Source organism: Oncorhynchus nerka, linkage group LG17 (assembly GCF_034236695.1).
Source record: "Oncorhynchus nerka isolate Pitt River linkage group LG17, Oner_Uvic_2.0, whole genome shotgun sequence".
Lineage (NCBI taxonomy): Eukaryota > Metazoa > Chordata > Actinopteri > Salmoniformes > Salmonidae > Oncorhynchus > Oncorhynchus nerka.
This window is the reverse complement of record NC_088412.1, coordinates 9,817,689-9,833,266: the sequence shown is the minus strand read 5'-3', so window position 1 is coordinate 9,833,266 and position 15,578 is coordinate 9,817,689. Positions and strand designations below refer to the sequence as shown.

The window sequence follows — 15,578 nt, the reverse complement described above, 5'->3', positions numbered from 1 at the left end:
ACATTTATTTCCTCTACAATTCAGAATAGAACACACTACATACAGTACATTATAGAAGAGAGCAGGCCTAGAATTGGTGACGGTCCCGTCCTGAAACTGGTTTAGTAAGTTAATAATCACCTTCACGGTAGATGGCAGCAGATGACCCTATGTGACGAAATGACCTCAAACCAATCCAAGGGAATAATCATTTTACACTTCCCCTCGACTTGGATTTATCTGACGCAGACAGACAACAACACTGTTCTGAAATACGTAATAACACAGGGGGTTGCTGGCCTCGGTCTTGCAATTTGCCTGACCTACTAACATCAAACGTTATATCACACAGGGGTCCAGTCGTCCAACCTGTATCGGGACGGGGGGTAATATCGGTCCGAGTTGAAGCGGGTTACACATGCTATCTGGACAGTGACATTGGTATGACACCGTTGACCTGCGACCATACACAGTTACAGTGTCAAAGGAATTGTACTCCGGAAGAAACTGTCAAGACTTGTTTTGGTTCCATCGTGCTCTTTTACGAGTCGACAGGTAACGTTAGCTGGTTAGCAAACCATATATTTTTTTAAATTGTCAAGACACATTTTTTTGCGTCTTAAACATGTCAAATAGTTTGCCAGTTTAACGGTTTAGTTCTCTTTGACCTGTTAACTATACCTCTCTTCCGGAATGCTCACTTGTTTTTCTATCGCTAGCCCCGTTTGCTAAGTTGCTAGCTGCCCCACTCCAATCCAAATCAGACATTGCCAGGCCTACCAGCTCTAGGGGGTGTTCATTTTGTTTAATAAATAGCTAGTTAGCACGTATCTACGTCAGCTACCTGTCGACAGGTGAATTTGAATGGCTAGCTAACTGTATTGTAAGTAAGGAGTTTAGTTTGTCAGATTTGTTTAACTTTGCTAGGTACTGTAGCTGTGGCCTGTGAAATTTAGCAGCTGTCCGAGATGATCCATGCTAGCTAATCCTGCTTCATTGTTTTTATTTGCTAGACCTTGACTAAAGTATGTCTTGCCCATGCACATCGGCCGCGAGGATATTCTTGAATTCAGCACAGAGAGGTAAGAACAGATTACAATCTTGAGAAGTTGTAATAACTACAGCTACTTATTCGCATTACATTTTAAACGCTTCTGCTAGCTAGCTAGCTAACTTGCTAACCTGCAAATGACAGTGCCTTCGCAAAGTATTCACACCACTTGACTTGTTCCACAATCTGTTGTTACAATGTGAGATTAAAATTGATTGAATTGTCAGTTTTTTTGTTGTCAACTATCTACACAAAATAGAAAGAACAATTCTAACTAATTCTAATTCTATTATTTAAATTAAACACTAACCTTGATTAGATTCAAGTATTCAACCCCCTTAGTCAATACGTGTTAGAATCACCTTTGACAGCGATTACAGCTGTGTGTCTTTCTGGGTAAGTCTCCAAGAGCTTTTCACACCTGGATTGTGCAATATTTGTCCATTATTCTTTAAAAAAATATTTAAGCTCTGTCAAGTAGGTTGTTTATTATTTCTAGACAGCCATTTTCATGTATTGCCATAGATTTTAAAGACCGTTTAAGTCTAAACTGTAACTAGGCCCCTCAAACATTGGTAAGCAACTCCAGTGTATATTTGGCCTTGTGTTTTAGGTTATTGTCCTGCTGAAAGTTGAATTTGTCTCCCAGTGTCTGTTTGCCTGTGCTTAGCTCTATTCTGTTTCTTTTTATCCTGAAAAAAAAACTCCCTAGTCCTTGCTGATGACAAGCATACCCATAACATGATGCAGCTACCACCAGGCTTGAAAATATGAAGAGTGGATGTGTTGTGTTGGATTTGCCCCAAACATGATGCTTTGTATTCAGGACATGAAGTTAATTTCTTTGCTACATGTTTTTGCAGTTTTACCTTAATGCATTATGTTTGCAAAAAGGCACTCTTTATTTTCACTCTGTCATTTATGTTAGTATTGTGGAGTAACTACAGTGTTTTTGTTACATCCTCAGTTATCTCATATTTGGGTATATTGATGCACCATCCAAAGTGTAATTAATAACTTCACCATGCTCAAAAAGGACATTCAATGTGTGCTTATTTTTTTTGCGAACCTTTGGAAAAGCTCCCTGGTCTTTGTAGTTGAATCTGTGCTTGAAATTCACTGCTGGACTGAGGGTCCTTACAGATAATTGTATGTGTGGGGTATAGAGATGGGGATGTCATTTAAAAATCATGTTAAACACTATTATTGCACACAAGAGTGGGCCCATGCAACTTATGTTACTTGTTAAGCACGTTTTTACTCCTGAACTTATTTAGGTTTGCCATAACAAAGGGGTTGAATACTGATTGACTCAAGACATTTCAGCTTTACATTTTTTAAATAAAAATGTCTAAACTTAATTCCACCCTGACATTGTGGGGTATTGAGTGTATATCAGTGACACAAAATATCAATGTAATCGATTTTCAATTCATGCTGTAACAACAATGTGGAAAAAGTTATGGCGTGATGGCACTGTAGCTAGCTCTATATCAGTGGATAAGCTAAAGTGATGGCACTGTAGCTAACTCTATATCAGTGGATAAGCTAAAGTTATGGCGTGATGGCACTGTAGCTAGCTCTATATCAGTGGATAAGCTAAAGTTATAGCGTGATGGCACTGTAGCTAGCTCTATATCAGTGGATAAGCTAAAGTTATGGCGTGATGGCACTGTAGCTAGCTCTATATCAGTGGATAAGCTAAAGTTATAGCGTGATGGCACTGTAGCTAGCTCTATATCAGTGGATAAGCTAAAGTTATGGCGTGATGGCACTGTAGCTAGCTCTATATCAGTGGATAAGCTAAAGTTATGGCGTGATGGCGCTGTAGCTAGCTCTATATCAGTGGATAAGCTAAAGTTATAGCGTGATGGCACTGTAGCTAGCTCTATATCAGTGGATAAGCTAAAGTTATAGCGTGATGGCACTGTAGCTAGCTCTATATCAGTGGATAAGCTAAAGTTATGGCGTGATGGCACTGTAGCTAGCTCTATATCAGTGGATAAGCTAAAGCTATGTGACGTTGACCTCGTGAACTACGCCGTGTTCATGTGATAGTCGGGAACTCGTGAACTGAATTCTCCCGACTTGATAACTGGTTGAACACGGCACGTTGCATAACTACAACCAGTTAGCAAGTCGGAAATGTCAGACTTTCCTAGTTCCGACTAGCACGTGGACGCAGCACAAGTTTTGAAAACGGGTCACCTGTTGCATCCATTTATGATACATGGTGGTGTGAGAAAATTTTGTGCGATGTCACAAATGCAGCGTTCATGAGGTGGCAGCTAGCTATATTTCCATTATACCAATGGTTGATGTTGACATTTGGGGAGAGTTTGTTTTTTGAAATGTCAAAGTTAATGGATTATAACACCGGCCAAAACATTTGGTTGCATGGTGTTTCTGTTGTACAGGGCTGTCTTGTTCTCGGGTTCAGCTCTATGCTTTGAGCAGACCTGGTTGGGGTTTTCGTGAAGCTCCTCTACCTCGCATAGTCCGAGTGAGATCCTTCCATGAAACTGCAGTATGTTTTGCCTCTAAAGATGGAACCACTAAGGATGGATCCGGCGATGGGGGAAAGGTAAACCTGATTCCACTGGATTGTGATGTCATGTCTGTTTGACACCTTTTTCTTTCTTTCTTTAAAAAAAAAAAAAGTATGAATCACACACTGGTGACTAGCTTGGACCCAGATCAGTTTGTGCTGTGTTTCGTACTGCTATGGTCATTGCCAAACATGGCATAACAACGTGGAAGGACGGCATAAACAGATCTGGGAACAAGCTAAGTGATGACAGCCATAATTTTAATGACTGAACTGAAATGGAATTAAACCCTAAACCCTGACAAGACACAAGAATAGACTTTCTCATAAATCAAAATGTGCCGAATACAACAACTGTAGACTTTAGGGTGAAATCCTTACTTAGGAGTCTTTTCCCAACAATGCAGTGTTTAAAAGTAAGAATATTAGTAAAATAAAAAAGGAAATAGGAACATAATAACAAGGTAATATACAAGGAGTACCAGTACCGAGTCAATGGGCAGGGACACAAAGTGATTGCGGTAATATGTAAATGTAGGTAGGAGTAGAAATGACTATCAGGATAGATAATAAAGAGAAGTAGCAGCGGAATTTGAAGATTGTTCGAGTGTCAGTGTAGTGTATCGGTGTGTCGGGAGAGTCGGCGCGGTGTGTCGGGAGAGTCGGCGCGGTGTGTCGGGAGAGTCGGCGCGGTGTCGGGAGAGTCGCGCGGTGTGTCGGGAGAGTCGGCGCGGTGTGTCGGAGAGTCGGCGCGGTGTGTCGGAGAGTCGTCGCGGTGTGTCGGAGAGTCGTCGCGGTGTGTCGGAGAGTCGTCGCGGTGTGTCGGAGAGTCGTCGCGGTGTGTCCGGAGAGTCGGCGCGGTGTGTCCGGAGAGTCGGCGCGGTGTGTCCGGAGAGTCGGCGCGGTGTGTCGGGAGAGTCGGCGCGGTGTGTCGGGAGAGTCGGCGCGGTGTGTCGGAGAGTCTGCGCGGTGTGTCGGAGAGTCGGTGCGGTGTGGCGAGTCAGCGCGGTGTGTCGGGTCGGTGTGGTGTGTTGGCGAGTCAGTGTAGTGTGTTGGAGTGTGCATAGAGTCAGTGTAATACATGCTATAACCCCAGTGGTTTCAGTAAGTGATAGCTACTGTACATAGAAACAAGTTTCCTCTGTGTCTAAATTATGTTTTTCTGCTGTGTTGCATTCATGATACAATCTCTCTCGCTCTCTCTCTCCTTTGTGTCCATCATATATGCAGAAGAGCATCAGTGAAGGAAAGAGATTGGCGGGCTCTTCTGGTGGATCAGGGAAGGGGGGTAACCAGCTGCACTGTCCCAAATGTGGAGACCCATGTACACATGTGGAGACCTTTGTATGTGAGGACCTAAAAATACTCCATTCACATGGGCTGTGTTTTCTAAAGACTCCAGTTGCAGAAAAAGCAGCCGTATAAAATGATTGACTTGTCACTACTGTTTTTATTAAATCAGAAACGCGATAAAGAAACATTTCAATATTCTCACTTTTGTTTGTTTCTCTTCAGCGTCAACACGTTTTGTGAAGTGTGAGAAATGCCATCACTTCTTCGTGGTTCTTTCTGAGACGGACTCTAAGAGGGGCCTGAATAAAGAAGCAGAGTCGCCCGCTGAGGCTGTCAAAATGGCCTTCGCACAGAAACCTCCCCCGCCACCCAAAAAGGTACGAGCACAGAAACCTCCCTCCGCCACACAGAAACCTCCCCTCGCTGCACAGAAACCTCCCCTCGCCGCACAGAAACCTCCCCCGCCACCCAAAAAGGTACGAGCACAGAAACCTCCCTCCACCACACAGAAACCTCCCTCCACCACACAGAAACCTCCCCCGCCACACAGAAACTCCCCCGCCACACAGAAACCCCCCGCCACACAGAAACCTCCCCCACCACACAGAAACCTCCCCCGCCGCACAGAAACCTCCCCCGCACAGAAACCTCCCCCGCCACACAGAAACCTCCCCGCCGCACAGAAACCCCCTCCGCCACACAGAAACCTCCCCCGCCGCACAGAAACCCCCTCCGCCACACAGAAACCTCCCCCCCCACAGAAACCCCCCCCCCCCCCGCCACACAGAAACCCCCCCGCCACACAGAAACCTCCCCGCCACACAGAAACCCCCCCCACACAGAAACCTCCCGCCACACAGAAACCCCCACAGAAACCCCCCCACACAGAAACCAGAAACCCCCGCCACACAGAAACCTCCCCCACCACACAGAAACCTCCCCGCCACACAGAAACCTCCCCCTGCCACACAGAAACCTCCCCCACCACACAGAAACCTCCCCACCGCACAGAAACCTCCCCACCACACAGAAACCTCCCCCTGCCGCACAGAAACCTCCCCCACACGCCACACAGAAACCTCCCCCACCACACAGAAACCTCCCCCGCCACACAGAAACCTCCCCCTGCCACACAGAAACCTCCCCCTGCCACACAGAAACCTCCCCCTGCCGCACAGAAACCTCCCCCACCACACAGAAACCTCCCCCTGCCACACAGAAACCTCCCCCGCCACACAGAAACCTCCCCCTCCCCCGCCACACAGAAACCTCCCCCGCCACACAGAAACCTCCCCCGCCACACAGAAACCTCCCCCGCCACACAGAAACCTCCCCCGCCACACAGAAACCTCCCCCGCCACACAGAAATCTCCCCACCACACAGAAACCTCCCCCGCCACACAGAAACCTCCCCCGCCACACAGAAATCTCCCCCGCCACACAGAAATCTCCCCCGCCACACAGAAACCTCCCCCCCACACAGAAACCTCCCCCGCCACACAGAAATCTCCCCCGCCACACAGAAACCTCCCCCACCACACAGAAACCTCCCCACCGCACAGAAACCTCCCCACCACACAGAAACCTCCCCCTGCCAGAAACCTCCCTCGCCACACAGAAACCTCTCCCCACACAGAAACCTCCCCCCCGCCACACAGAAACCTCCCCCTGCCACACAGAAACCTCCCCCACACAGCCTGCCACACAGAAACCTCCCCCGCCACACAGAAACCTCCCCCCCACACAGAAACCTCCCCCGCCACACAGAAACCTCCCCCGCCACACAGAAACCTCCCCCGCCACACAGAAACCTCCCCCGCCACACAGAAACCTCCCCCCCCAGAAATCTCCCCCCGCCACACAGAAACCTCCCCCACACAGAAACCTCCCCCGCCACACAGAAACCTCCCCCGCCACACAGAAACCTCCCCCGCCACACAGAAACCTCCCCCCCCAGAAACCTCCCCACACAGAAACCTCCCCCTGCCACACAGAAACCTCCCCTGCCACACAGAAACCTCCCCCTGCCACACAGAAACCTCCCCCTGCCACACAGAAACCTCCCCCTGCCACACAGAAACCTCCCCGCCACACAGAAACCTCCCCCTGCCACACAGAAACCTCCCCGCCACTCAAAAAAGGTACGAGCACCAACGACAACAAACAACAACTGGTTCTAGTTTCTATGATGTAATGATTATCCTTAAACAGAAACTACTATGGTAATGCTGCAGGTATACCTGGTGCTGTCATTAAGCAATATGTTCCAAGTAGGTGTGGTATATGGCCAATATACCACGGCTAAGGGCTGTTCTTAGGCACGACGACGCAAAGTGGAGTACATTGGCCATATACCACAAACCCCCGAGGTGCCTTATTGCTATTATTAACTGGTTACCAACTTAATTAGAGCAGTAAAAATAAATGTTTTGTCATACCCGTGGTATACGGTCTGATATACCACAGCAGTCAGCCAATCAGCATTCAGTGCTCGAACCACCCAGTTTATAACGCATTATGATACAGTTAATGTATTGTTAGACTTGTCATGAAGAGCAAGTATGACCACGTAATATTGTCTTATAGTCGATGAACCTGCCTTTCAGATCTATGCCTACCTGGACAAGTACGTAGTGGGTCAGTCCTATGCAAAGAAAGTGCTGGCGGTAGCTGTGTATAATCACTACAAGAGAATCTACAACAACATCCCTGCTGGGAGCAGACAGGTGGAGGTGGAGAAACAGGCCTCGCTCACTCCACGAGGTCAGTAGTACAGTCTACTGTTAGTTAGAAACAGGCCTCGCTCACTCCACGAGGTCAGTAGTACAATCTACTGTTAGTTAGAAACATGCCTCGTTCACACGAGGTCAGTAGTACAGTCTACTGTTAGTTAGAAACAGGCCTCGTTCACCCCGAGGTCAGTAGTACAGTCTACTGTTAGTTAGAAACAGGCCTCGTTCACCCCGAGGTCAGTAGTACAGTCTACTGTTAGTTAGAAACAGGCCTCGTTCACCCCGAGGTCAGTAGTACAGTCTACTGTTAGTTAGAAACAGGCCTCGTTCACCCGAGGTCAGTAGTACAGTCTACTGTTAGTTAGAAACAGGCCTCGTTCACAGGCCCGAGGTCAGTAGTACAGTCTACTGTTAGTTAGAAACAGGCCTCGTTCACCCCGAGGTCAGTAGTACAGTCTACTGTTAGTTAGAAACAGGCCTCGTTCACCCCGAGGTCAGTAGTACAGTCTACTGTTAGTTAGAAACAGGCCTCGTTCACCCCGAGGTCAGTAGTACAGTCTACTGTTAGTTAGAAACAGGGCCTAGTACAGTCTACTGTTAGTTAGAAACAGGCCTCGTTCAGGTCAGTAGTACAGTCTACTGTTAGTTAGAAACAGGCCTCGTTCACCCCGAGGTCAGTAGTACAGTCTACTGTTAGTTAGAAACAGGCCTCGTTCACCCCGAGGTCAGTAGTACAGTCTACTGTTAGTTAGAAACAGGCCTCGTTCACCCGAGGTCAGTAGTACAGTCTACTGTTAGTTAGAAACAGGCCTCGTTCACCCGAGGTCAGTAGTACAGTCTACTGTTAGTTAGAAACAGGCCTCGTTCACCCCGAGGTCAGTAGTACAGTCTACTGTTAGTTAGAAACAGGCCTCGTTCACCCCGAGGTCAGTAGTACAGTCTACTGTTAGTTAGAAACAGGCCTCGTTCACCCCGAGGTCAGTAGTACAGTCTACTGTTAGTTAGAAACAGGCCTCGTTCACCCCGAGGTCAGTAGTACAGTCTACTGTTAGTTAGAAACAGGCCTCGTTCACCCCGAGGTCAGGTCAGTAGTCACCCGAGGGTCAGTAGTACAGTCTACAGTCTAGAAACAGGCCTGTTCACCCCGAGGTTAGTACAGTCTACTGTTAGTTAGAAACCTCGTTCACCCCGAGGTCAGTAGTACAGTCTAGTTAGAAACAGGCCTGTTAGTTAGAAACAGGCCTCGTTCACCCCGAGGTCAGTAGTACAGTCTACTGTTAGTTAGAAACAGGCCTCGTTCACCCCGAGGTCAGTAGTACAGTCTACTGTTAGTTAGAAACAGGCCTCGTTCACCCGAGGTCAGTAGTACAGTCTACTGTTAGTTAGAAACAGGCCTCGTTCACCCCGAGGTCAGTAGTACAGTCTACTGTTAGTTAGAAACAGGCCTCGTTCACCCCGAGGTCAGTAGTACAGTCTACTGTTAGTTAGAAACAGGCCTCGTTCACCCCGAGGTCAGTAGTACAGTCTACTGTTAGTTAGAAACAGGCCTCGTTCACCCCGAGGTCAGTAGTACAGTCTACTGTTAGTTAGAAACAGGCCTCGTTCACCCCGAGGTCAGTAGTACTGTTAGTTAGAAACAGGCCTCGTTCACCCCAGTCAGTAGTACAGTCTACTGTTAGTTAGAAACAGGCCTCGTTCACCCCGAGGTCAGTAGTACAGTCTACTGTTAGTTAGAAACAGGCCTCGTTCACCCCGAGGTCAGTAGTCACTGTTAGTTAGAAACAGGCCTCTCACCCGAGGTCAGTAGTACAGTCTAGTTAGAAACAGGCCTCGTTCACCCGAGGTCAGTAGTACAGTCTACTGTTAGTTAGAAACAGGCCTCGTTCACCCCGAGGTCAGTAGTACAGTCTACTGTTAGTTAGAAACAGGCCTCGTTCACCCCGAGGTCAGTAGTACAGTCTACTGTTAGTTAGAAACAGGCCTCGTTCACCCGAGGTCAGTAGTACAGTCTACTGTTAGTTAGAAACAGGCCTCGTTCACCCCGAGGTCAGTAGTACAGTCTACTGTTAGTTAGAAACAGGCCTCGTTCACCCCGAGGTCAGTAGTACAGTCTACTGTTAGTTAGAAACAGGCCTCGTTCACCCCGAGGTCAGTAGTACAGTCTACTGTTAGTTAGAAACAGGCCTCGTTCACCCCGAGGTCAGTAGTACAGTCTACTGTTAGTTAGAAACAGGCCTCGTTCACCCGAGGTCACCCGAGGTAGCTGGTCAGTAGTACAGTCTACTGTTAGTTAGAAACAGGCCTCGTTAGGTCAGTAGTACAGTCTAGTTAGAAACAGGCCTCGTTCACCCGAGGTCAGTAGTACAGTCTACTGTTAGTTAGAAACAGGCCTCGTTCACCCCGAGGTCAGTAGTACAGTCTACTGTTAGTTAGAAACAGGCCTCGTTCACCCCGAGGTCAGTAGTACAGTCTACTGTTAGTTAGAAACAGGCCTCGTTCAGTTAGAAACAGGCCTCGTTCCCGAGGTCAGTAGTACAGTCTACTGTTAGTTAGAAACAGGCCTCGTTCACCCCGAGGTCAGTAGTACAGTCTACTGTTAGTTAGAAACAGGCCTCGTTCACCCCGAGGTCAGTAGTACAGTCTACTGTTAGTTAGAAACAGGCCTCGTTCACCCCGAGGTCAGTAGTACAGTCTACTGTTAGTTAGAAACAGGCCTCGTTCACCCCGAGGTCAGTAGTACAGTCTACTGTTAGTTAGAAACAGGCCTCGTTCACCCGAGGTCAGTAGTACAGTCTACTGTTAGTTAGAAACAGGCCTCGTTCACCCCGAGGTCAGTAGTACAGTCTACTGTTAGTTAGAAACAGGCCTCGTTCACCCCGAGGTCAGTAGTACAGTCTACTGTTAGTTAGAAACAGGCCTCGTTCACAGTAGTACCCGAGGTCAGTCAGTAGTACAGTCTACTGTTAGTTAGAAACAGGCCTCGTTCACCCCGAGGTCAGTAGTACAGTCTACTGTTAGTTAGAAACAGGCCTCGTTCACCCCGAGGTCAGTAGTACAGTCTACTGTTAGTTAGAAACAGGCCTCGTTCACCCCGAGGTCAGTAGTACAGTCTACTGTTAGTTAGAAACAGGCCTCGTTCACCCCGAGGTCAGTAGTACAGTCTACTGTTAGTTAGAAACAGGCCTCGTTCACCCCGGGGTCAGTAGTACAGTCTACTGTTAGTTAGAAACAGGCCTCGTTCACGAGGTCAGTAGTACCCGAAACAGGTCAGTAGTACAGTCTACTGTTAGTTAGAAACAGGCCTCGTTCACCCCGAGGTCAGTAGTACAGTCTACTGTTAGTTAGAAACAGGCCTCGTTCACCCCGAGGTCAGTAGTACAGTCTACTGTTAGTTAGAAACAGGCCTCGTTCACCCCGAGGTCAGTAGTACAGTCTACTGTTAGTTAGAAACAGGCCTCGTTCGTTCCCGAGGTCAGTAGTACAGTCTACTGTTAGTTAGAAACAGGCCTCGTTCACCCCGAGGTCAGTAGTACAGTCTACTGTTAGTTAGAAACAGGCCTCGTTCACCCGAGGTCAGAGGTCAGTAGTACAGTACAGTCTACTGTTAGTTAGAAACAGGCCTCGTTCACCCCGAGGTCAGTAGTACAGTCTACTGTTAGTTAGAAACAGGCCTCGTTCACCCCGAGGTCAGTAGTACAGTCTACTGTTAGTTAGAAACAGGCCTCGTTCACCCCGAGGTCAGTAGTACAGTCTACTGTTAGTTAGAAACAGTTAGTAGTACAGTCTACTGTTAGTTAGAAACAGGCCTCGTTCACCCGAGGTCAGTAGTACAGTCTACTGTTAGTTAGAAACAGGCCTCGTTCAGGCCCGTTCCGAGGTCAGTAGTACAGTCTACTGTTAGTTAGAAACAGGCCTCGTTCACCCCGAGGTCAGTAGGTCACTGTTAGTAGAAACAGCCTCTACTGTTAGTTAGAAACAGGCCTCGTTCACCCCGAGGTCAGTAGTACAGTCTACTGTTAGTTAGAAAAACCCCGAGGTCAGGCCTACTGTTAGTTAGAAACAGGCCTCGTTCCGAGGTCAGTAGTACAGTCTACTGTTAGTTAGAACAACAGGTCAGTAGTACAGTCTACTGTTAGGTTAGAAACAGGCCTCACCGAGGTCAGTAGTACAGTCTACTGTTAGTTAGAAACAGGTTAGTTAGAAACAGGTTCACCCGAGGTCAGTAGTACAGTCTACTGTTAGTTAGAGGTCAGTAGTACAGTCTACTGTTAGTTAGAAACAGGCCTCGTTCACCCCGAGGTCAGTAGTACAGTCTACTGTTAGTTAGAAACAGGCCTCGTTCACCCCGAGGTCAGTAGTACAGTCTACTGTTAGTTAGAAACAGGCCTCGTTCACCCCGAGGTCAGTAGTACAGTCTACTGTTAGTTAGAAACAGGGCACCCGAGGTCAGTAGTACAGTCTCTGTTAGTTAGAAACAGGCCTCGTTCAGAGGTCAGTAGTACAGTCTACTGTTAGTTAGAAACAGGCCTCGTTCACCCGAGGTCAGTAGTACAGTCCACTGTTAGTTAGAAACAGGTTCACCCCGAGGTCAGTAGTACAGTCTACTGTTAGTTAGAAACAGGCCTCGTTCACCCCGAGGTCAGTAGTACAGTCTACTGTTAGTTAGAAACAGGCCTCGTTCACCCCGAGGTCAGTAGTACAGTCTACTGTTAGTTAGAAACAGGCCTCGTTCACCCCGAGGTCAGTACATTTAGTCATTTGGTTGAACACTTTTTATTTATTTATTAAAGTTTGCTTACTTCAGAATAGTAGAATTTCATTCGGCAACAGTGTTATACTTTCATTATTATGAACAAATAACTAACCACTGTTTACTAGAATGTTCTGAAACTCCTGTTCAGATGTCAGTCACCTCCAAGGTGCTCTCGTCTGTATCATTTGGCATTTGCTCAATGATTTACTTTTACCCCCACGATCAACATCTTAAATGGACGATGATAATGGATTTCAACAAGATGATAATGGATTTCAACAAGATGATAATGGATAAGATGATAATGGATTTCAACAAGATGATAATGGATTTCAACAAGATGATAATAGATTTCAACAAGATGATAATGGATTTCAACAAGATGATAATGACAAGAATCAACAGTGGAATGTGATACTCTCTTACAAGGCTGCAGTGATAATAATGATGATGTCATCCTCTCTATAGAACTAGAGACGAGAAGACGGGAGGATGAGTACAGATTCACAAGTAAGTGATTTGATTGGTCCTCCTTGCATAGCTTTCTCCGTATCATTGGCTATTTTAAACATGTCACTTTTTTTTGATTTTCAAGAATTGCTCAAATACCAAAGTTTACCGACAAAACTCATAGTATTTATGATTTTAAGTGTAATAAATAGTGGTTGTGGAAACAATCGATAGTTACATATCGGGATATTATTTTGATGATATACTACATCTTATTGTTTTTTTTTTTTTTTTACAAAATCACAATATTATTTTTGCAGGAGTTGGCTGTACCTGCACCAACACTTCATCATTTGTTCTCCATCTTTTGAAATAGGGAGCCAATTAGATTTCAGCACTTTTATTTCCCATGACTGATCAAAACTCGGTCTTCTCATGACTCTCTCTTGTCTCTCTGCAGCAGACATAATATGATGACCAATATGTTTGCAACATCGAATCACAGTAAAATCACAGTGTCGAATCGAAATACATATAGAATGGTGTGGTGAGGTCCCTCAGTATGGTGATAATATGGTATGGTGATAATATGGTATGGTGATAATATGGTATGGTGAGGTCCCTCAGTATGGTGATAATATGGTATGGTGATAATATGGTATGGTGAGGTCCCTCAGTATGGTGATAATATGGTATGGTGATAATATGGTATGGTGAGGTCCCTCAGTATGGTGATAATATGGTATGGTGATAATATGTATGTTGTGAGGTCCCTCAGTATGGTGATAATATGGTATGGTGATCAGTATGGTGATAATATGGTATGGTGATCATGGTATGGTGATAATATGGTATGGTGATAATATGGTATGGTGAGGTCCTCAGTATGGTGATATGGTGGTGAGGTCCCTCAGTATGGTGATAATATGGTATGGTGATAATATGGTATGGTGAGGTCCCTCAGTATGGTGATAATATGGTATGGTGATCAATGGTGATAGTGTTGTGAGGTCCCTCAGTATGGTGATAATATGGTATGGTGATAATATGGTATGGTGATAATATAGTGTTGTGAGGTCCCTCAGTATGGTGATAATATAGTGTTGTGAGGTCCCTCAGTATGGTGATAATATGGTATGGTGAGGTCCCTCAGTATGGTGATAATATGGTATGGTGAGGTCCCTCAGTATGGTGATAATATGGTATGGTGAGGTCCCTCAGTATGGTGATAATATAGTGTTGTGAGGTCCCTCAGTATGGTGATAATATGGTGTTGTGAGGTCCCTCAGTATGGTGATAATATGGTATGGTGATAATATAGTGTTGTGAGGTCCCTCAGTATGGTGATAATATGGTATGGTGATAATATAGTGTTGTGAGGTCCCTCAGTATGGTGATAATATGGTATGGTGAGGTCCCTCAGTATGGTGATAATATGGTGTTGTGAGGTCCCTCAGTATGGTGATAATATGGTATGGTGAGGTCCCTCAGTATGGTGATAATATAGTGTGGTGAGGTCCCTCAGTATGGTGATAATATAGTGTTGTGAGGTCCCTCAGTATGGTGATAATATGGTATGGTGATAATATGGTATGGTGAGGTCCCTCAGTATGGTGATAATATGGTATGGTGAGGTCCCTCAGTATGGTGATAATATGGTGTTGTGAGGTCCCTCAGTATGGTGATAATATGGTATGGTGATGAGGTCCCTCAGTATGGTGATAATATGGCATGGTGAGGTCCCTCAGTATGGTGATAATATGGTATGGTGAGGTCCCTCAGTATGGTGATAATATGGTATGGTGATAATATGGTGTTGTGAGGTCCCTCAGTATGGTGATAATATGGTATGGTGAGGTCCCTCAGTATGGTGATAATATGGTATGGTGAGGTCCCTCAGTATGGTGATAATATGGTATGGTGAGGTCCCTCAGTATGGTGATAATATAGTGTTGTGAGGTCCCTCAGTATGGTGATAATATGGTGTGTTGTGAGGTCCCTCAGTATGGTGATAATATAGTGTTGTGAGGTCCCTCAGTATGGTGATAATATGGTGTTGTGAGGTCCCTCAGTATGGTGATAATATGGTATGGTGAGGTCCCTCAGTATGGTGATAATATGGTGTTGTGAGGTCCCTCAGTATGGTGATAATATGGTATGGTGATAATATAGTGTTGTGAGGTCCCTCAGTATGGTGATAATATGGTATGGTGAGGTCCCTCAGTATGGTGATAATATGGTGTTGTGAGGTCCCTCAGTATGGTGATAATATGGTATGGTGATAATATAGTGTTGTGAGGTCCCTCAGTATGGTGATAATATGGTATGGTGAGGTCCCTCAGTATGGTGATAATATGGTATGGTGATAATATGGTATGGTGATAATATGGTGTGGTGAGGTCCCTCAGTATGGTGATAATATAGTGTTGTGAGGTCCCTCAGTATGGTGATAATATGGTATGGTGATAATATGGTATGGTGAGGTCCCTCAGTATGGTGATAATATAGTGTTGTGAGGTCCCTCAGTATGGTGATAATATAGTGTTGTGAGGTCCCTCAGTATGGTGATAATATAGTGTGGTGAGGTCCCTCAGTATGGTGATAATATAGTGTTGTGAGGTCCCTCAGTATGGTGATAATATAGTGTTGTGAGGTCCCTCAGTATGGTGATAATATAGTGTTGTGAGGTCCCTGGCAATTCCCAGCCCCAGTAATAAATAATCTGTGTGCACGTTGTGAACTCGGTGTAGCTAGTCTCCATGTTGGACAGAT

At 46.0% G+C, this 15,578-nt stretch overlaps 1 protein-coding gene across 4 annotated transcripts in view; it reads left to right on the top strand.

The window, feature by feature from the left end:
• Positions 1 to 209: 209 nt before the first annotated feature.
• Positions 210 to 15,578, top strand: part of LOC115144679 (caseinolytic mitochondrial matrix peptidase chaperone subunit X) — a 36,638-nt gene continuing 21,269 nt past the window's right edge. Inside the window, exons 1-7 of one of the 4 annotated variants that reach the window (XM_065002937.1) lie at positions 210 to 534; positions 993 to 1,061; positions 3,448 to 3,614; positions 4,809 to 4,926; positions 5,094 to 5,248; positions 7,478 to 7,634; positions 12,825 to 12,866. In XM_065002937.1, coding sequence (XP_064859009.1) covers positions 1,007 to 1,061; positions 3,448 to 3,614; positions 4,809 to 4,926; positions 5,094 to 5,248; positions 7,478 to 7,634; positions 12,825 to 12,866 — 694 coding nt within the window. In that variant the 5' untranslated portion in view covers positions 210 to 534; positions 993 to 1,006. Of the gene's footprint in view, positions 548 to 584; positions 863 to 992; positions 1,062 to 3,447; positions 3,615 to 4,808; positions 4,927 to 5,093; positions 5,249 to 7,477; positions 7,635 to 12,824; positions 12,867 to 15,578 lie in introns of those variants that run through there. The other 3 variants (XM_065002939.1, XM_065002940.1, XM_065002938.1) reach the window with 3 other exon arrangements.